This window comes from Macrobrachium nipponense, chromosome 35, assembly GCF_015104395.2.
Source record: "Macrobrachium nipponense isolate FS-2020 chromosome 35, ASM1510439v2, whole genome shotgun sequence".
Lineage (NCBI taxonomy): Eukaryota > Metazoa > Arthropoda > Malacostraca > Decapoda > Palaemonidae > Macrobrachium > Macrobrachium nipponense.
This window is the reverse complement of record NC_061096.1, coordinates 22,028,445-22,050,880: the sequence shown is the minus strand read 5'-3', so window position 1 is coordinate 22,050,880 and position 22,436 is coordinate 22,028,445. Positions and strand designations below refer to the sequence as shown.

At 35.9% G+C, this 22,436-nt stretch overlaps 1 protein-coding gene across 7 annotated transcripts in view; it reads left to right on the top strand.

Annotated features, from left to right (window-relative positions):
• The window catches only part of LOC135208471 (trichohyalin-like), a 555,144-nt gene that overhangs the window by 152,572 nt on the left and 380,136 nt on the right, over positions 1–22,436 (top strand). For all 7 annotated transcript variants that reach the window (XM_064240691.1, XM_064240696.1, XM_064240694.1 and 4 more), the window contains one exon: positions 19,687–19,778. In XM_064240691.1, the coding sequence (XP_064096761.1) occupies positions 19,687–19,778 (92 nt within the window). The remainder of the gene's footprint in view (positions 1–19,686; positions 19,779–22,436) is intronic.

Below are 22,436 nucleotides of genomic sequence, written 5' to 3'. Positions count from 1 at the left end.
AGAATTTTGCTTGGCGTATGTCATTCTAGTTGAAGCTTGTGACTCAATGGATTATAATGCAATGTGAAATATGTTTAGGCTGTTTGCTATAGTCAATAAGTAGCTGAGAGTTATAAGAAATTTTCTGATGGAACCGAAGCGTAGGTTAGCATATATAGTAGATGGGAGAGTGGCAGGTTCAGTGTAAGTGTTCTTGAGACAACGTTTTGCTTATCTTTCTGTCTCTTTACTGTATTTTTGGATGGAGTGACGCAAAAGTAAGAGAAAAAGAAATTAAATGGAAGGGTAAGTTATGCGATAATAAAATGACTTTTCAATGGAATGTGGAATGGGTCAGGTTTGGTGATGGTAAGTGCTGATTGGGGATGGAGAAGAAACTGCATATATAAGTGTAGGAGTAAGGTTGATTCAATTAGGTAAATGGGAATGGATGTTGCGGATGATGGTCGAATAAGAGAAGGCTGAGTCACAAAGAGGCGAAGCCGTGAAGGGGGCAGGGTATGTGTAAAAGACTGGGGAGGGACTTGGAATATCTGTGATAGTCAAGATAGGAATATATGAAAATGATTGTCTAGGGAATTCTGTCATGAAAGTGAAGTGTGGATGATGAAAGCAAAAGAAAAGATGTACACAGTAGACGTCATATAAGAATATTCTGAAGAAATGACAAGTTAGTAGAGAGAAAAGGATGGTTCGGTAATATGGAAAGAATGGAGGATGGGAGGCAGATGAAGAGTGTGCAGTTAGGAATTGTTGGGAAGGAAAAGGAGAGGACGAGCCAGGTGTGTCGAATAGATGGCGTGAAAGAGACACTGCAAAAGGGAGGCCTTAACTACTATGAGATTCAGGGTCTCTGTAACACGGTTTTTTGGACTTTGCTCCTTGTCAAAGCATAGGATGTAGCTGAAAGTTGACATATGTATATTTTACAACCACACACAAATTTTGTCAGCATTATCAATAACCTAAACCCTATAGTTTTAATTTTTATAGAGTAAAAATGATCTAGCCGACGCCATGGCCAATGATTACGAGCCAAGAGTCGAAAAACATTCATTACGTAAGCAAGGTACAAACACCCTTTTGACTAAAATGTTGCCCCGCCCATCACCAGACAAAAACTCCATCGGCTCTGAAACCCAAAGACTTTATGAATGGCGGAACGATACATAGATGTGGGTGGGGTATCAGTGCTAGCGTAGTAATACTACTGTGGCAGTAGTGCCGCAACAGTATAGCATTAATATACATGAATTAAACGTTTAGGCCAACTGCTGGGATCCTTGAGGATCATTTAGCACTTCTTACAACTACTCGAGAAATTAGTTTTTATAGTCAGAAGTTAAATTTTCTAATCCAACAATGCCCATGGTAGCCTTCAGTGTTATCCTGAATTATAACGAGGCGAAAGTGGGTGGAGCCTCATGAAGTCATCATTCTGGCGATAATTATTGGTGAAAGTTTAAAGCCAACATACGGTACCGCTATTTTTTTTCAGTAAATAGGTAGATAGCCAATAAATAAAAATTGCTTGACATTGGATATAGCAGTTATCAAATCAAGCTTGTCTACTATGTTTTTGATAATTACCAACTATTCCCTACATCTTGTCAATCTGATTGTGACCTATAAAGTAGACTGTAATTTCTTTGGAAACTTATTTTGGGAGTAAGACTAATAATCGAAGTGTTTTTGTATTTATGAACATATTTTGTTGGTTTGTTCATTATGACAATTATCAGTGGAGAGGTTCCAGAGTTCATAAAGGTGTAATGCTTTGCTTGTATTTTAATTTGTATGTCATTGTTGCCAGAGGTTTAGCCTTCGTTACGTATAGCCAATCATCCATCGAGAAAGAGGGAGGAAATGGTGTCATAAGTTACGTAACGAGTGCGTTCGAAACCTTTTCTCTGAGTAAGTTGGCCCGTCTTCAAAAAAAGTCACTTTTACATTATAAGTACCGAAATTTATTCAACCTACGTAGTGCAGAATACACTCAAAATTTATGTGTTGATATAATATGTATTCTGAATAAGCGTTATATTTATGAAATGCATAGATAAAAAGTTATTGCGAAAAAACCGTGTTACAGAGGCCCTGAATCTCATAGTAACATACAGGAAGCCTAGAGTTAATGTAGGATAGAGGAGAACGTTGTAGTGTGTTGGGGGGTTCGATGCAAAGTTGATGAACTTTCCGTGTTGAAAGTCAAAGAATACAAATCACATCATATACTTACAATCAAATATTCATAATTTTATTCTCTTTTTGTTAATGAGAATTATTCTAAGGAAAACAGGGTTGGGTGGGGGGGGGGGGGGTGCCGGCGGGGGGACACGAATGCGGTTGGCGATATCTAAAAAAAAAAAAAAAAAAAAAAAAAATAAAAAAAAAAAAAAAAAAAAAAAAAAAACAAAAAAAAAAAAAAAAAAAAAAAAAAAAAAAAAAAAAAAAAAAAAAAAAAAAAAAACATATCTGAGTGCCAACTAGTTACCAACTCGTCAGAGCGGCAGCCATTAAACAGCTTAGTTAGTGTAACACTTACCTCGTAAAATATACATAAAAAGCAATAGTAAATAATAATAAAACCGGGAAGGGAAATCTTATAGTAAGATGAAGTCAATATTGCAAAAAAAAAAAAAAAAAAAAAAAAAAAAAAATTTTATCCACTGGTCAGCAGTTAAAGGTTGACTGCGTCAATGACTATTGTGTGCGCGTTTTTGTTTTTGTTTTTTGAGCTATCTCATGGTAAACGAAAACTTTTGTTGCTTAAGAAGAAAAATTTAATTATGAATGACTGAATTTGTCTTGTTAGGGAATGACTAGAAAAGACGGTTGAACAGTTTCTTCCCCTAAGGTGGAACTTGACAGGAGAACTGTGGGTTAGTTAGGCATAAGAAACCCTATTAGAGTTGAGATAACTCTGGAGGCTTTCGTTCCGCTCGAGGCTTTTATTGATTGCTCACAGTAATCAATGTAGTTCTGAATAAGAGGCTGTTAAAATTCCAAAAATTACAGAAACTCATATTTTGAAGTAAAAAGATCAAGTAAACATAGTTACAAACCGTCATAGTTTTACCATAGGAGACACCAATTTCACCAAAATTAGCATTTGCAAATCTTTATAATAATGAAAATATAGTGATATATCGTATGAAAACAACACTTCATGGAAACTTTGGGTAAATACGCAACGTAGATAGGTACCTGAAGGGAAATTTTGATTATAATTATTCTAGTAGAAAATCAGTAGCATATTTGGGACATTTTGAAAGAAGGCGTCTTACAGAAATGAAACAAGTATGCTAAAGGATGGAATTATGCACAGAACACTGAAATCACAGTGGAATAAGATGAACACCGAGAATGACCTAGAAACTGAAAGGTGCAAAAAAGAGATGCTCAAAGAATCCCTTGATGAATAATTTGGGCTTCCGCTTCTAGATATCAGTCCTAAACAAGCATACAGTAGAATGGATGTGTAGAACAGTAGAGCATTATTTTGGAAGTGAGAGAGAGAGAGAGAGAGAGAGAGAGAGAGAGAGAGAGAGAGAGAGAGAGAGAGAGAGAGAGAAATTCTTTTACAAGGTGTACTATTGTAATCTTGTCTTGAATGTTAACCGCTACCAGAACGTTGCTATATATATTGGTTACGTCCTATGTAGTGAAATGTTGAATTCATTGTCTACAATGATTGTCCCTTATTTTTATGTTGAACCACTAGTTCATATGTGCCTGTTTGGCCACTCAAGTGTAGTAAAGCAATGAACGCAACCCAGAATTGAGTGGATTTTTTGATAGTTTAGAGGCAGTAATGCCAACGCTTTAAATCTTTATGGCTATAGTTTTACTTTTTGTTCTCTTTAGCATTCAAATTTTTTTGTCTGTTTTCTGGTTACCGTTTTTTGCAGTTTGCTATAAAAATGTTTGTGGTCTTTTCTACTTTTCATGTTTTCGCTATTAAAATGTTTTTGTTTTGTTTTGTTTTCATTCCTTCAGAGGAAGAGTTTTGCGTTTATTTTAGTTTTTGTTACGCATCTTTTTTTTTCTTGTTTCTTTGCCAATGAATGAGATTTTCTTTTAAGATTTGTTTTTCCGGTATTCTTACATTTTGAGGTCAGATACATGACGTCACTATAAATATATCTCTCTTACCTTTTATGTTTCTTTATTTCTAACAGACTCTAGTATACTCTTGTGCTTTGCTGGGAACATTGAAGGTTCTTTGTTTTTCCATTCTTCAAGGACACTAAAGTACCGGTTCCTTCCCTCTTTTAAGGAAGCGCTCAAAAACAGTCGAAGTAAACACGTTGCACAACAAGAACATTAAACAGAATTAGTTGTTGTGGAAAGAATGGTAACTAAAAGCTGTTTTTATTCCTCGTAAATGTCATCTATACAGAAGTGGAAAGTTATTTCACTGACTCGCTTTTGTTTGATGCAGTACAGTGAGTTCTTTGTCGTTCTTTTTTTTTCATTTTTTATTTTGTCTTTGAGCTGCAGGAGTTGTTATATTTTTATGAGCGTCAGTTTGTAGAGGCTCTGAGCGCTATCTGTAGATGGGTATCAGTGTAGGATTATTTATCGGCTGATGATAGATGTTTGCAGTGTCAGAGAAATAAAGTTATATGCGGCAGACTTCAAATAATGTTAGTTTACAAAATAAAACATAAGGCAAAAAACTAAACCTATAAAAAACCAAACCTATAGAAATTTGTTACCCAAGAAAAAGAACCCATGAAAGAAATGAGAACATTAAGATACGGGAGATTAAAAAAAAAAACAATTTTAATGAAAATGTAAGTAAAATCAAAATGAATAAAACAGCAAATCTAAAAACTGCGGGTACTTGATTATAAAGAATAATTAGAAAATGAAGAAAATGAGAAGAATCCACAAGTCATCTGTGTCCTTATTGGGCTGAAAGGAAGTGAAACTGACAAAGACCGACAGTAAAACGCGAAAGGTCAAACAAGCAGAAAGAGGAAAGAAGGAAATTACACCAAAGGTCAGGAAATTAGAAATGGGGGAAGTCACTCATTGAAAGACACCATACCCTGATAAAGAAATGCAGTAAAACATAAACAAACAGACAGACGGACGGAGGAGGATTTGATGTGTACAACACTGATAGTATGAATGGCCTGTTCATCGACGTCGAAAGTAACTTATTTATAGAATAGGTTGAGATAATGAAAGTGAGGAACAAGTAGCTTCATGCGTTACAATTCATCCATACCCATAAATATGCCCGTAACTTAGAACTGCGGAATGGTATTACTAGTGGGAAAATCAAATATAATGCAAACGCATAAAAATATTAAAAAAACCCTTGTTTGTTAATTTTTTTTCAGAAGACTAGATCACTCTCTTGACATTCCCTTTTGCTAGAAGAGAGAGAGAAGAGAGAGATAGAGAGAGAGAGAGAGAGAGAGAGATCGTAATCGTAATCTTGCATAGACTACAAAAATCTTATCTCTATAACCATATTATAGAGCATCTAAGATATTTCCGATAATTTTTATAAGAGTTCTTTGATTTATAATGGAAGATATGAGTTTAAATGAACTCTGCCAGTCATAAATGGCTTAATTAAATAGATAAATATCTTGATAAGAGCAGCAAAGGACCCTACAAGCATATACAAAATGTAGGAAGCCACGATTGGAAGAACCTACAGCAAAGAAACGCTGGGTCCTACAAGAAAAGAACGTTCGAAATGAATTTGTTGAAATCCTTTAGGGCACGAAGGGGAGAAAGGGGCGGCGAAGGAGGGACGCCCGTGGTCAGTATTAAACGGGAGAGGGGAACCGAGTCCTGACAAGAAAGGGGAAGTGTGGAGGTCTGAACTGGGAGTGCAAATAATAAGGGCTACGGGAGACGGCGTCTTGAGGAACAGAGGGGAGAGAGGAGGGGTTGGAGTGGAAAAGGGCACAGTACCCTTGTAACATGATACCCTCCCAACAAAGCTCGCCAGTAACGTGGCTGAAGGGTAGCGTTGAGAGAGAGAGAGAGAGAGAGAGAGAGAGAGAGAGAGAGAATAATGACGCGGTTGATTGTCTGATAATGTACGAGATTACCGAACAGAGAAACAGAAAAGAAATGAAGGGCCTCACTTTGGTTATATGGATGAGAATTTGGCAATCTCAGCCCTGAAATGATTATCAGATTAATAAAGGACAGCACCAAGGAGGTCTGTTTCAATGAGATAATAACAACTATTTCATTTTGTTTAATGGGAGATGGCACGGCCACTTCATGTCAAAAACGATTTGTTACTTGAAATAGAATTCAAGGTCACTCGAAAACCTGAAATTATTTCAAGTAGCAACTTTCGGTGTCTTCCAAGAAAATTTGATTCTGTTTTGGAGCCACATTCTGTACAGTACATCTCCAGATATCAGTCGAGTTAGCAGTAGATGTGGAGATGCATTTACTAGAAGACAGTATCAGTATTAGGAATACGTACGGACTCGTACAGAAACCCGCCGCGCTGTTTAGGAAGATTGAAGTTAACAGTAATGTTTTTTCCCCTGACTCGTGTCGTTTTTACAGGCGGAAGTTGCGAGAAAGAAGAGCCGAGATGAAGTGATAAATGGCAATTAGTTTAAAGAATACAAAGAACGCGAGCCGCACTGGTGGGAATTAGACTGATAAGCAAGTTGCGGATTGTAACTGACGGGAAAAACAAAAAAACAGGTTTAGGAAAAAGGAAACAGATTTGACCAAAAAAATACAACCCCGTAATCTGATAAGGAACACATAGGTACTTTTTAAGTCACGAAAAAACTAGGCAGGCGCCACTAAAACAAAGTCACAAGAAAGAAACGAATTAGAAATCAGATAACTCACCACAAGGAAAAAAAAAAAAAAAAAAAAAAAAAAAAAAAACATGCCAGAGCTTACGTAAGACCTGTAAAGACTTTTTGACGACTTGAATGTGCGACCAGCAACAAATCATTATGTTCAGAACCTCAGGGCGTTTTGACTTCCTTCATAAAAAGACCTGAGTAAAAAGTAACAGTAAAAACAAACAAACGTTTTGTATGCGTAGGTCAGCTGCCTCCCTCATATCCGGGACCAAGAAGAACGAAAGAAAGAGGATGAGAGAAAGCGATTATGACGAGGATGATAATAAAGGGATAGAGACGCTGATGATGATGATGATTTAGCAGCATCACGCATCACGAATCCATGGAAGATGATACCTTTCTCGAATAAGCTAGCGCTCTGTGTGGAGGTGGGGTTGTGAAGTTGAGATGCGCTACATCGAGGGAGAATGACGTGTGTTGTGTCGCGGATGCTGCGAGATAGTGCAGCGTTTGTGTTCATGTTTTGGAGTGAACAGGTCAAACGACAACACCATATGTTTTAAAGAGGAAACAAACACGTAAGTAGATGTATTGATAGGAAAGGAAATAGGATACAAGATAGTTAAAACGCACGTGCTGTGCAAAGTTTGCGAAATAGATAAAGTGCAGACCCTATAATCCTCGTTTCTCGTTATGTTAACAAAAAAAGTATTTGTTGTATGTCTGAAGTCGAATAATGACTCATATCGACGACTGAGAACTGTTTCATTGTGTCATTCTTATCCGAGAATATATATAATATATATATATATATATATATATATATATTATATATATATATATATATATTAGATATAAATGTAAATGTATGTATCTATGTACTATATTAATTTCTTCGCTAAGTACCGCGTGAAGTGCAGTTGCAGTTGCAGACAAATTCTACACAGTGAAAATCCAGCAATATCAACAAAAATAAGGGGAAATAAAAGGAAAGCGGATTTTCTCCTTCAAATTAAATATCGTGACATGAAACAAATGCCCTGGCAGTACCATAAACACTTCCGCTCCTACTTTATGGATTAGTAAATTGAGTCTTCTGCCGCCCAGCGTCGAAATGATTCACTCTTCCACTTAAAACCTTAATGATGAACAACTCGACACAAGAAATCCTCAGAGTTAGTCGCGATCACCTTCGGAAAACAAGACAGGGTCAGTTCTTTTAATGCTGGTGCCTGATGGAAGGCCCAATGTGTTTCTTGTTTACCCAGCCGGCCACCAAAGAGAGAGAGAGAGAGAGAGAGAGAGAGAGAGAACGGCTGGTTGTTGCTGTGGGGTGACTTAGGCATAAATCAGGAAACCGATGCCTCGATTCGAGGAAATTTCGGGACTATTTGGATATACCATGCATTTAAGTATTACAAGATGCTGGTTAGGATGATTTTGCTTTGTAGACTGGGGCTACAAATGTTCGTGGGATTTTTTTTTTTATGAAGGCTTGATCAGAATGGTGATACAATAACAGAAGTGATTGAAAGGGAAATAATATATATACGGAATTTGTTTCAACATTGTTTACACTTCTATGGAAAGGTTTTGGGGAAGAAAAAACAATATAACGGTCATTGTTACATATCGTGAATAAATCCCCTGCGTAACATCTGTTTACAACATAGCCGTTTCAAACACCTAAAAGGCTCCTGAACAGCTCGTTACATTTCCGTACACATATAATGTTTTCTGTATATTATGGGACTTCTTTTCCTATAACTTTGACATCTGTCTAATAGTTTTTAGGCCATCTTCTCCTCCCTCCTAATAAATGAAATTCATACCCTATAAACCAACTGTTCTCGAGGCTCATACCTTTTTCACCTTTAAAGTCTTTCAACAGTTCCTGTAGTTTCTTTTCACTATCTCGAATAAACCCAGTAATGATTTCAAACACTACCCTTCACCTCACTCATGAGTTTCGCATGCTACAGTTTGCACCTGCATTTGCTGTCCTTTCTGGCATCTTGCATTACTCTGTCCATAAAGATGGCGTTACCCCAAATCAGACACCCTCCCTTCTATTTTGTAACAAGCACATTGTTTTTAACATGAAATTGTGATTCACTGTCTTTAACGCATGCTCTGTCTCACATATCCTCAATACCCTCCACACCGTAGTGGGGTAGTTCCGTCAGTGGACCTCATGCGGTGCACTGTAGGCATTACTTAAGGTTCTTTGCAGCGTGCCCTCGGTCCCTAGCTGCAACCACTTTCGTTCCTTGTACTGTACCTCCTTTCATATACTCTTTTCTTCATCTGACTTCCCACCCGCTCGTAACACTTGATGCATAGTGCAATTGCGAGGTTTTCCTCCCGTTACACCTTTCAAGTCTTTTACTGTCAATTTCTATTTCAGCCCTGAATGACCTCATAGGTCCCAGTGCTTGGCTTTTGGCCTAAATTTTATATTCAACTCAACTCAACTCAACTCAATACCCGCCAGATCGCCTCATTTTTCATTTTACGTATCATAAGTATTTTCATATTACTCAACATTAATACTTTCGATGTACAGTAACTGAAATTACCAGCCATTTTTCTTGTTTTTTCAATAGAAAGGTCATTGTAGTTTTAGTTTTAATAGGGCCAAGCAAAACAGTCGGGCTTCCTTCTTGATATTTTGTTTGATGTGTAGTAGGGTGTTCCCTTCTTCCTCGGTTACCAACAGTATTTCGTTTGACATAGGATATACACGTCCATACCTTTCAAGAGGAGGAATGACACAGGAATTCATTGAATAATGTATATTTCTTTATAGGGAAGGTATATCATATCGTGTATGTCGATTTAAGAATGGCGCACACTGCTTTTTTTTTTTTTTCTTTTGCCAAACAGGACTGAATTTTGATGACTGTGAATATTATGAACACATACAGTAATATGTTTTCGTGCACCGAATGGTATTAGAAATACTTTTTGAGCGAAGTCTCATAGTTATCAAACACTTTCTCTTGTAGTGCAATAGCAAGATTGGGCTAAACAGGTATTGTCAGTTCTGTAAAAATGGCCCCCAGACGCCAAAAACACCAGTGTTAGAGTTTCTAGTATAAATGTACCCTTTAACTATTTCAGGTCTCATTATTTTATTTTTTATGGTCTTGCAATTTTAGGGGTTTGTGACTGGTTTTGGAGTGGTTAAAAAACAATGCTGTAGTGAATTTTATTTTTGCTGGGAATTTAAATGCATCAGGAATCATGTCTTCAGAATGTTTATTTGATGCATCGCTGTTTTTACTTATTAAGAAGCAATAGCTATAACTGCTACACATGATGGGGAAGAAACATCGCTGGAGGTGTGTGGTAGATCACCACCATCAATCAGTTTACTTTTTGGGCACCTAGCACCAAACTTAATGGAGCTGGAGGGGAAACCGCCTATAGTAGATTCACATCAATCGTGCATTTGATGTCTAGGCCAGGCCCTTACGACGCTCCTGATTGGCTGTTGATAAGCCAATCACAGGGCTGGAAACTGTCAGTTTCTCGAGAGAATTCACATAAGCAGGATGTGTTCCACCCCTCCTGAAAGACGTATCCCTCAGGAGAGGTGGAACATAGATACTACCCATGTGAGCTCTCGAGAGACTGATAGTTTCCAGCCCTGTGATTGGCTTATCAACAGCCAATCAGGAGCGTCGTAGGGGACTGGCCTAGACATCAAATGCACGGTTGATGTGAATCTATTATAGCAGTCATCAGTTTTACTCCCGTCCAGTGAGTGATGTGTATCTGTTAACATGTTGTTTAGATACTTGGATTTTTCTGCTGTATTATTGTATCTTATATCACTCATTGGGGATTCACTGGTTGCTTCTGTTAGCAGTCTTTTTCGAGACAAGTGAAAATGCTTGTATTTACGTATTATGTTTGCCTGGTTTCTTTACGTCTTTCTTGGCCAACAGTATTGGCAAGAATAGTCTCATGCATTTCGACTTCAACTTTTTTTTTTTTGCCAACTTTTTTTCCCCAACTTCCCGATGTGTAATTCGCATTGTAATTCATATATTTTGAATGTTATTTTTTAATTCTAATAAGTCCACGCCCCTTGTTTTCCATGACCACAGATGACATAAATTATTGTCTTATGATGTGTGCGGATCGAGAAAATGTTGCAGCATAACTAAAGCCATGTCAATAGGAAAATGTTTTTACTGTTGCCATGACGCAGAAACATTTCGTGAGTCTCATTAGTTAAGATGAAGTTGGATACAGTTGAATTAGTGGTCTTTTCCTTCATTCTTTATGTCCTAGCAATGACCATTTTCTCTCTAACAGAGATTTCTTTTTTCTTTTAGTAGTCCATGAAAAAAGATGAGAGAATCCTAAGAAAATGAGAAAGATTCGCGTGGAATATATTGGTTGCATCTAGTACATAAAACATGGGGATATAGAAAGGAATTTGATAATTAAACACTGGGCATGAGATATGATGGCAAGTTCATTCGTGGAAAGCACTTTTGAATTTGTTTTTTAATAGTTCGAAGATGAACATGAAAGAAAGCAGTCGGCAGAACTCGGGAAACACTAAAACAAATGAAATAGGAGAGAACATATAAAATCAAATGAATTTTTTCGCGTAAGAACAAATATATAACTACATCGAGAGTGAAACAATATGAATTTTAATAACTACATCGAGAGTGAAACAATGTGAATTTTAATAACTACATCGAGAGTGAAACAATATGAATTTTAATTACTACATCGAGAGTGAAACATGAATTTTAATAACTATATCGAGAGTGAAACAATATGAATTTTAATATAAAGGTACGGTTCAATTTGATCTTTAGTGATTCCTATATCCTTGGTGAAATAAATAACTAAATGAATGATAGAATAAAATGGGTGTTGTGCAGATATGAAAACAGATGAAAAAATAGAGTAAGTTAGAATCGCCAAAAGAAAGTATTAAAGAGAAAGAAAGGGGAAAATACACAAGCTAAAGGAAGACCACTCACACTTGGTTAAAGTGAGACAACAGATGCCACAGATGATTAGGTCTAAGGATGAGGGAGGCGTTAATGTTGATATCGATGACGCTAATGGATTTTTCGGGGCTACTATCGCCAAAAGGAACAATAGCGACCGAGGTGATGGGGCCATGTCGTCGTTTGTTGAAAAATCAGGGGAAGGAATAACGACAGTCATCTCTCTGAGATTTCTAATCCTGGTGTTTGTGCAGGCCCGTTTGTGAATGATAGTGAAGGTATGTGCTCTCCTTTCTTGCCACCATCCAGTTTATTAAGATATTATTAGCAGAACAAGTGAAACAAGCGAAAATGTACTTAACAAACAGCCTGAAATCAGTCTTTGTCGAGGGAAAACTAAATAAAAAATTGCTTTTTATTCACGTCCAAGTTACTTAGTAAATCTAGAGGTCTGATTTAGATTTCGATTTTTTGAAAAATTCATAGTTATTTTTAAATGTCACTTGCTTAGCAAAGAGTTAATGATTTTGTGAAGCCCAATGATATGAAGTTTAAGATTGTGAGGAAGAGAAACGAATGAGGAACGTTTCTTGCTGTGATAACTTGTGGCAGTCGTTGGAAAATTAATGTAAAAGTTACTGGAACGTGAAAATTTTCACGGAGAATTTTTGTTTACCCTATTCTTGAAAATATCTTTAATCTGCATTACGTATCACAATTACGCGTCTTGAAAATGTTTGTTCTAATTCGTAATTACATTGGATAACAAATGTTAGGTGTCCCATACATTCACAGTAAACTCTTTGATCATTATACAATTAAGCAGGCAGTATTTCTTCTAACTTCTTTATATTTTTAAGAACAGTTCAATTTTTCGTTGAGGGATTTGGTTTGCGTATTTTAGTGCTTAGAATCGAATAACATCCTTACTTTTGTCTTATTTTGCTTTTGCGTGAGTTTCATCTTGAGTAGCGGTATGAGCTACCTAACATGTCTAAATGGAAAACGAATCTGTGAGAAACAAGACTAACTGTAATAAATTATGCATGGAAGACTGTGGCATGACTTATAAAAGAAGGAAAATTAAATCTTTGCTGCCTTCAAGAATTAAAATCATAAATGGCTTTCTGTCTTCCTTTATTATATATATATATATATATATATATATATATATATATATATATATATATATACATATACATACGTGTGTATATATAGTATGTATATATATGCCTGGTAATGAATTACGTAACGGATTGAAATCAACCATTGCACACTCAAGTTCCCGTATCATAAACAAGACACCATTAACGATGAGTGTTTCGAGTTTCATTCGGATGTATAGTAAACGGTAGCACTGAATTCCGGTACGACTGTCCCCGTTCTTCATGCAAATGAATTAGAATTATCAGTGCGACAGCTCCGGAACCAACACCCGGGAAATGGTGGGCTGGGGTAGGAAGGGTGGAGGTGTTGGGGGGGGGGGGGTTGTTAGGTGACGCAGCTGTTTAGGAAATGATAAGGCTGTGCTAGGAGATGGCGTTGTAATGGAGGTAAGGTTGCAAAATAGGGATGCGCATACAAAAATTCTTACGTCTGATTATCGATACTTATATACTAACATGTATAATACACTCATATACATACTCTTCTTATGTACTATATTGTGACGAAGTGGCCTAGGGTATCTGGGTCTGGATACCATTAATACTTGGGGGAAGTAGCCAAAGATCTGTGTCTGGATACCATTAATATTTGTTAACCCAAATAGCCAAGTATCTGGTTACTACGCTTACCATTTGTACTTGTTAGCGCAAGAGACCCTTTTATTCCTGGGTCTAGGACACCCTTTGTACTTGGGGCACAGTTTGACCAAGTACTTGGTTATTGCTTACCTCACTACAGCCAGACACCTGACCCTTCATCACAAATACTAAACGACTGAATACTCTAAAGGTAACAGTGATCCCTTATAGAACTGAACAGTCAAGAAAACAATCGGTCTAAGTTCATTAAAATGGATGTGAGGTAATCTTAATTAAATGGCATCACTCCTACAATTTCAAATCTAAGTATTTCCCTGATTCTGATTCAATTGAGGGAAACGGCACAATTACCACTCTATATTTCTACCTAAACAAAAATAAAATATAATGCTGGTGGTATAATAAAATGCTCATATAAATTTTAAATACAAAAATTTATTTCTAAATTCAAATTCACAATCTCAGGGAAATTGTTATTACTTGAAAACAAAAGTTTAATTAATTCTTGAACTAATTATTAAGCAAAATTAAATCCAAGTTTATCAAGAGAATTAATTAAATTAAATTATAAAGCAATAATTAAATTTGAAATGAAATTTAATTAAATACAAATTAATTTGTAAGTGTTAGATTCAAACAATTACACAATAGAATATTATTCAAACTAATTAAACAAAATAAAGACAATGCAAAACAAAACATAATGCATAATATGAAAACAATGAAAGCATTGGCAGTACAAACATTAAGCATATAAAATGGACATGTCAAAAGAACAAAGCAAAAGTAAAATGTATAGAAAATGATAATTTTATCCAAACATTGTAAAATAGAACCTCGAAGTGCACTTCAAAACATTTGAAAAATACCTGTACACGCAGTTGCAACTCCAATCAAAAGCAAAGGCCTGTTACAATTTCAACCTCTTCAATATTTTCGTGGGCGCCTTCACAAAAATAATATTAATAACACTATGCTCAGATTCCACAAAGACCACATATATTTCTAAGAATTATATATTAATGAGTGACCACCTCATATATAAACATGAATTATGTTATGGTAATCTCGAGTGAGCGAGCGAGAGAGAGAAGAGATTTTGAGAGAGAGAGAGAGAGATATTTCTAACGCAAGCGGCTAGGTCTCGAAATCGAATGAATCGTTCTCTATCCCCGTAAGCGTATGGGTCAATGGGGTGATTAGCATCGAGTTCAAGACGAAAACATATGTCATCTCCCTATGTTAAACATGAATAACATCATTGTAGGGAAGGTTCTCGGACTCGATGCTGCTTGGGAGGTCCCTACGTATGTTTGCGCGGATAAAGAAATCAGCTGGGTCATACATTCTCAATGTGTGAATAACAACCTTCTCTGTTCCTCTTTCTCTCTGTCTTACATACGTTTTTCCTCTCTCCGCATTATGTATGTTTAAAAATGAAAAGTTACACTACTTAACATGTGTTATCTTTAAATGTGGGAATCTGAGCACAAAAACATACATTTCATAACATGATACACAGGTTCTGAGGTGAATTAATCATATTACCAAAATTGTTATTGCATTACAAAACTTACATTATAAGATATATATAATATATATATATATATATATATAATATATGTATGTATCTGTGTGTGTATGTTTGTATGTATGTATGTATGTATGTATGTAAAGTAACCAAGGTAGATTAGTTGGCCTGATTATGTTAGTGTGCTATTCTTTTTCCTGTGGTGAATCGGATCTTCGTTGTTTATAACCTTAGAAAATTAGAATTAGATAGAATGACCTAAGTTTTGCAGTCAGGTTCCCCGCCAAGGAACAGGTTTTTGAAATAAAGGGTCCAAGTCTTTTTCGACCCCAAATCAGTACGATCCTAATTTTACAGTCACTTTGTAAGGTTATTCCATGGTAGGTTCACTTAGGTTAAGGTAGTTAAGTTTGTTAGGTAGGGGAGAAATACAGCTTCAGTAGACTGTGGAGACTGGCTTTCATAAGCGATAGGGATACGATCCGAAATATGATGCTCCTCAGTTTTCCGTTTGTTGTCTTCGGATGGTCATATCTTGAAGGTGGCGGCGCCAGAAGGATACAGCTTTTTCGTTTCACATTAAGTCCCTAGGGGCGTGGTGCTAGCCCCACGCCATTTTTGACACAGGAGACAACGCTGGTACTCATTAAACCTGGCTGGACTTGTGGGTAGAAGGTAGGGAGGCATCCACAAAACTGTCTTACGTTATTTGAGCATATCATCAACTAGCCTCAACGTTTAAGTTTATATATATATATATAATATATATATATATGATATATATATATATATATATATATATATATATATATGCGTGTAGGCTTGGGTGCGTATATGTATTATGAACTATGAATTACTTGTTCCCATATATGACATTGTATATAAAAATTTTAAATTTTCTGTCTTACACTATATCTTATCCCAGTACTTACCGGAAGTGGTAGCTCAAGGTTAGTCCGGCTGCCACAGTTGAAGCAGATCTCAGGAGATCACTATAGTAGCTGTGACGTGACGAAATCTGTCGCCTTTTTTTACTTATCTCATATGATTTTACTTGGATTTCATTTTTGTTTCAACGCCCATTTAAGGAGAAATACAAGTTGCTCTTTATCTCTCTCCACGCGCGCACGCACACACACACATACACACACACACGTAAATAGATAGGTGTATATATGTATATATAGATATATATATATATATATATTTATATATATATATATATATATATATATATACATATATAGTGTGTGTGTGTGTGTGTGTGTATGCGTGTCTGCGTATGCCTTGTTTCAGATGTTTGTGACCTTTGGATTTTATTTGTATCTAGAGTTATGTTCTTACTGGATGTTTCATTACTTAAATTTAATCTCCCTTTTTAGGGGAGACTAGTCTATGTGTACACACACACATATATATTCATATATATATATATATATATATATATGTTATAAAATATATCTATATATATATATAAATATATATATATATATATATATATATATATATATATATATAATATATAGTATAAATTATGCATACATACATACACAAGGAGGGTGATGAAAAAGATGATGAAAAGTAGTTTTTCTTCTGTCTTCCCTCTTGGCTCGACAATAATGAACCTGTCTTAATAAGTGAGGCACATTGCACGTAAGTAATAACCCCTTAATTCATGAATCACTGTTTCTTTGCGGCATAAAGGCCATGAAGTTTCGTCGTGAAACGAACCTTTGTCTGTGTTAAATAACTCCCAACATTTCCTTCTACATAATGATCCTGCGAGTTTCCATATTATTCGCTAAGTCTCTCGGCTTTTTTCATTACCTCGAGCTGTATTTATGCAATGACGCCATATACAGTACAATCATCTATCTGTTTCCCTCTTAACCTTCTGTTCTCCAGTTCTCTGTGAATCTCTCTCATCCTCTTCTGAATATCCCACAGGTACTCTCACACTGTTTCCAATCCCCTGGTTTGCCTGCGTGAGGTCAAAAGCCCTTTCTCCTTGAACTAACACACTCCTAGCGGGCTCTGAGGCTAAAGGCAAGCGAGTGTGCTTGTGTTTGTCTCTATGCAGTGCTCGATAGCGCGTCGAGGGCGGTTCCATTGCAAAAAATGGAAGCGATTAAATAATGGAAGTGGCTTTCAGGGCATCTCTGTGATTGACTTTTATTGCCTCTTTTTTATTTTGTTTTCTTTTTTATTTTTTATTATTTTTTTTGTTTTGTTTAAGAAGACGTTGTCCTCTTGTTGATACAGCACGTCTGTTTTTCTTATATTTGCACTTAAATAGGCAGATTTGCAGTGAGTTCAAGTGTAGTTTACAGCAGATAGTTTAGTTTTTTATCTCTTCAGGTTTGATAATTTGTTGTAATTATTCAAAATGAGTAAACGTTGATATGCAGCAAGCACAAAGCGCCATTGTATACTTACGAACGTAAACACACAATAGACACATATGTCTATATATATATATATATATATATATATAATATATATATATATAGCATATATATATATACATATATATATATATATATCATCAGATATATATATATATATATATATATATATATATATGTATATGTATGTATGTATGCACATATATATGTACTAGCTGACCAACTCCCGGCGCTGCCTTGGATAACTCTGAATGACCACTGATAAAAACTCTCCCTCTCTCTTCTTCTCCTCTCTCTCTCTATCGCCTCTCTCTCTCTCTCTCTCCACCTTTTTGGTGTCATTGATGTTTTACCCCACGCCCACAGTATTCTTTTTCAAATTGTAAGCAGAAAACCAAAATTAGGTATGATAAATTCATAAAGTTACTAACCTTACAGGTAGAACCAGCCCTGTGTCAGGGAGTTCCTTCCCATCCCCACCCCCTTTCGCGCTCTTGGTGCTAGTGATATCTTACTCCCACAATGCTGATTCCTAAAGGGAAATCTTGTCAGAATCGGTCAAGAAATGTGGATTTTTAAAAATGAGGTGCTATTTAAAAGAGGGGTTATGACCCCCTTAGAAGCAGCTCTCGAATTTCGGATTTTAGCTAAAACATTCTTTGGGGGGAGGGGAGTCATGGAAAGAATATAAAAATCGGTAAAGAAATTTGGATTTGTATAGCGTTCATACAAAAATACAAACAAACAAACATTTTCCAATGTACATACATACAGACACACATAACTTGTACTTTTGATATATTCATATTGTAAGTAAAAAATGTGAGATATTACAATTTTCATGGTCAAATTTCAAACTAACTCGATGAGTATGAGAAACATAAATATCTCATTTAATAGTCCGTTACAATATGCATACATCACAAGTAAAAGTGATATAGCATTGACTTGCATACAGGCTTGTTTGTGTTTTCATAAAGAAAGTTGTCCAGTGGCAACAGCTGTGTAGAGGATGTTACGTGCGCGTGCGCGCGCGCGCGCTCGTTATTGTAAGAAATGCAATATGTACAATGAATTTAAAAACCCGGTGCCCCGTGGGAGGTCGAGAGACTGTTTTTCTTCTTCCAAGTGTGCAGAGTTCGTAAAGCATTTTTTTTCGATTTTTTTTTTCACTATACTTTTTAATGTGTGATAAGACTTCATACTTCATTTGTATTCTTAACTGGTTATGGGGATTCAGAGGTGAAGGTCAAGTTCGTAGATAGAAGTAAAAGGTCGAGTAGGCATTTAACGTCTGCAATAACTTGAGTTAAATGAGGTATAGCCATCCTATTCCTACAAATGAACGAGATAGACATCCTATTCATACAAATCTTTTGTTATTTTGTACATGTGCTTCGTTGGAGGATTATTGTTAAATCGTTAAAGAAAAGTTCGAAGTGAAAAATCGCAATCGTGAAGTAAATGTACTAAGTGATGTCTAGGTAAATTTAACACTTACGGTAATGGGTCAATTGTGAATACAACCTTGGCCATAACTTTAACCACTGAATACGAAATAGACCTAATATTTGGCATGTGCAAAGTGAGGGGAATTTACAATTCATACTTAGCGGTTAAAATTTAAATAAGAATTTGTAATTGCCACTGGTAGTGTGTTTCATAACTTATTTTTGTTCCTTTCGGGATTTTTATTTTTTAGTCATATAGCATGTGTTTAGACCACCACTTCCCGTTTTCATTAATTTGGCAGCTGTTGTATTTATGACTAATTATTTTCGCTTTCCGGATGACCAAAGTAGGTTTTGAGTAAAGTGCTTGTATAAATTAACAACGTTATTTTGCTTAGAATAGTTCATGAATGGTATAGTCAGGTTTTCAAAAGTCGTAATGTGCCTGTACTGCTACATGTGCCGTACAGAAAACTCTCTCTCTCTCTCTCTCTCTCTCTCTCTCTCTCTCTCTCTCTCTCTCTCTCGCTCTCTCATCACTCCGCTCTCTATCTCTACTCTCTCTCTCTTCTCTCCTCCATCTCTATCTCTTCTCTCCTCTCTCTCTCTAAACTTCGATCGGAAACTGTGGAATGCACCCTTATGAGATTGATGAAATCAGTATGTTGTAATGGTTTATGTTAAATTAGTTTTATAACCCATTTTCTAATAGACTCTAAAATAACGTTTTCTTTGACAGTATGACACGGAGATTGGGAAACTTCGTGATATGGAGTCACAAAGCAGCCAAATCCAGTTCTGGAAAATGGAATGTGAAAATCTCAAAAGAAGGTAAGATTTCTCTTTGTTTTATTTTAGATTGTTTTCATAGAACGTTAATAAAGAAAGATCGTTTTACGCCTATTAAATTTTACCGACAAATGGCGCAATATTCCGCACTTTGCAAGTATCATTAGTGGTAGGATGCAGACGGTAATGCAATAAACAAAACACACGTTTTAATTGCTGTGTTTGTATTGCAAAGTGGACCGTAACAATTCCCGTTAATTTTAAGCTACATTTTATCAGCATAGCCAAAGGGCCGTGTTATAATTGCCTTCGCAATTATAACACCTTTTAAAATGGTAAAAAAATTATAGGCGATATATAAATATTTTGTATATATGTATATATACACAAACATGCACGCAAATATACGAGCGCACGTGTGCGCTAACACGATCTCTCTCTCTCTCTTCTCTCTCTCGTCTCTCCTCTCTCTCACTCTCACTCTCACACACACACACACACATATATACATATATATATATATATATATATATAGTATATATATATATATATATATATATATGTGTGTGTGTGTGTGTGTATGTGGTGTGTGTGTTGAATGATTTTGGTCAAATACTGTCATGACTTTTTTTATATTTACAATTAAGTCACAAATATACCGTTTTAACAGACAGTGATTAACATTTATCAATTGTAATTCCTCTAGGTTTAAAGTTATGCCTAAGGCATAGTGAATTGGATACTTAACGGTATTCATGGCATATTATTTGTTATATATATAAATATATATATATATATATATATATATATATGTGTGTGTGTGTATATATATATATATATATATATATATATATATATATATATATATACACGCACATATATAGTATATATGTGTGTCAATATCGTCCACAGGAGAAAAAAGAATAAGAAACTAATAGCTCGATAATTTCGCCTTCCACCAGGCCTCTACAAGAACTTTATTATAACTAAACAGAATAAGTACATACATAAGAATCATAAAAATAATTTCTCACTGGAAACTGAAGAGGAAGTCAACAGAACAGTTGTAAAAGTTATATATTATATAGTATATATGCGTTTGTGTGGCCCTGTGTTGTGCGCGCGAGCGTGTATGTATATAAGCTGGCTTCATGACAGTGGCGAACAATATAATTGTAAATCCACAATATAGTCACTCTGCATAAAAACCTATTTTAGAAAAATAAAATAAGGAAATTTAAAATTTCTGTTGAAGACTTTGTCTATGCAGTCTACACTGACGAAAGCATTCAAACATTGTAGCTTTGTTAATCAAACCCATTGTAAAGTTTATGATTCGCAACTCATATCATAAACCAACCCCTGTGAACTTTTGGATCCTAACCTTTAGTTGCTAGTGTTGCTCAAGGAACTCCCCCCCTCCCCCACAATAAAAAAAAATCTTAGTGTATGTCCTGTTTTTGTGATGCGAGAAAATGAAGTCTTGATGCAGACCCTTATATTACTCTCAGTGTCGGTATTGTGTCTACCATATTTCAACACAAAATTGTGAGATCTAGGAGTAGGCAGATACAGGTGTGGAAGCCAAGAGATTGCTAACACGCATAAAGGAGGTCAATCCTATCAGAATCCTTTTCATATGAGCTACACTGTTAAAATGGTTTCATGCTAATGTGCCCTTTTTATATACTGTATAGAGCGTTTTTCTGATAAATCCCTTAAACTGAACAGTAAGTGTAAAGTGCGGTTTGTTTTAGGCTAGTATTTCTATTCTATTGCAATTATCTAGGGGGTATCTTGGATGTTAAGATGTAGTCTAAACCATTAGGGCTCATATTCCTTATCAGATCTTGTTACTTATCAGAAAGGTAAATAAGCAGCTGGTACGCTGGTTGGCTACTATATTCCAGTAATGTTATGCATATTCAATAACATGTGGCCATAACGTTTAAGCTCTCCCTTCACAATGTTGGCACTTAAGATACTTTACTTTTCTCCATCCAAGCTTAGTGTCGGTACAGCTGATAGTACTCCTTTCCTTTGTAGCAGATTTATGATTCAGTGGTGTTTTCGGTAGTTGCTAAACACTGTATTTTTGTATGATTTCATTTTTTTTTCTTTTTAGAAATGAACCTCTGTAGAAAATAATTTCCTATTGTATTCCAAAAATGTGTGACCTTTTCACTGAAGCAGATTTTTTCAAATTATTTGCACTTCTCCTATGAGGCTGGAAGGAAAGTATGTATTCGTCTGTGACGGGTTTTTAATTATTTATTAGCTCTACATTTTTTACTTGTCTGTTGCAGAAGGAAAATTCCCTTTATTTCCCGGAGAATATTCTTGTGTGTGCGTGTGTGTTTGTGTTGGGCGGGGAAAGGAGGGTGGTGGGGGGAGGTTTGTAGCTGGAAAGGGTTCGCGCTGTCTGGGTGCTTTGTTAATTTTATGCTAGAAACCTGAGGTCTCTTCCTCAGCTTGATAATGCTTTTAACACCTGAGGCCGGGAAAGCAAAGCATTAGAATCCACTTAAACCTTAGGGCTTACACGTGCGCATTTGTTTAATGTTCTCTGAGCAAGGCCTGACAACTGCAAGCGGTCTGACGGACTCAAAATAACAGCGTTTTTAGAGCTTGAGATTTTAGCCCAAAAATTGACCATCCCCAAATGTGGATATTTGCAGGTGAAATCATGCCCAGCAATAT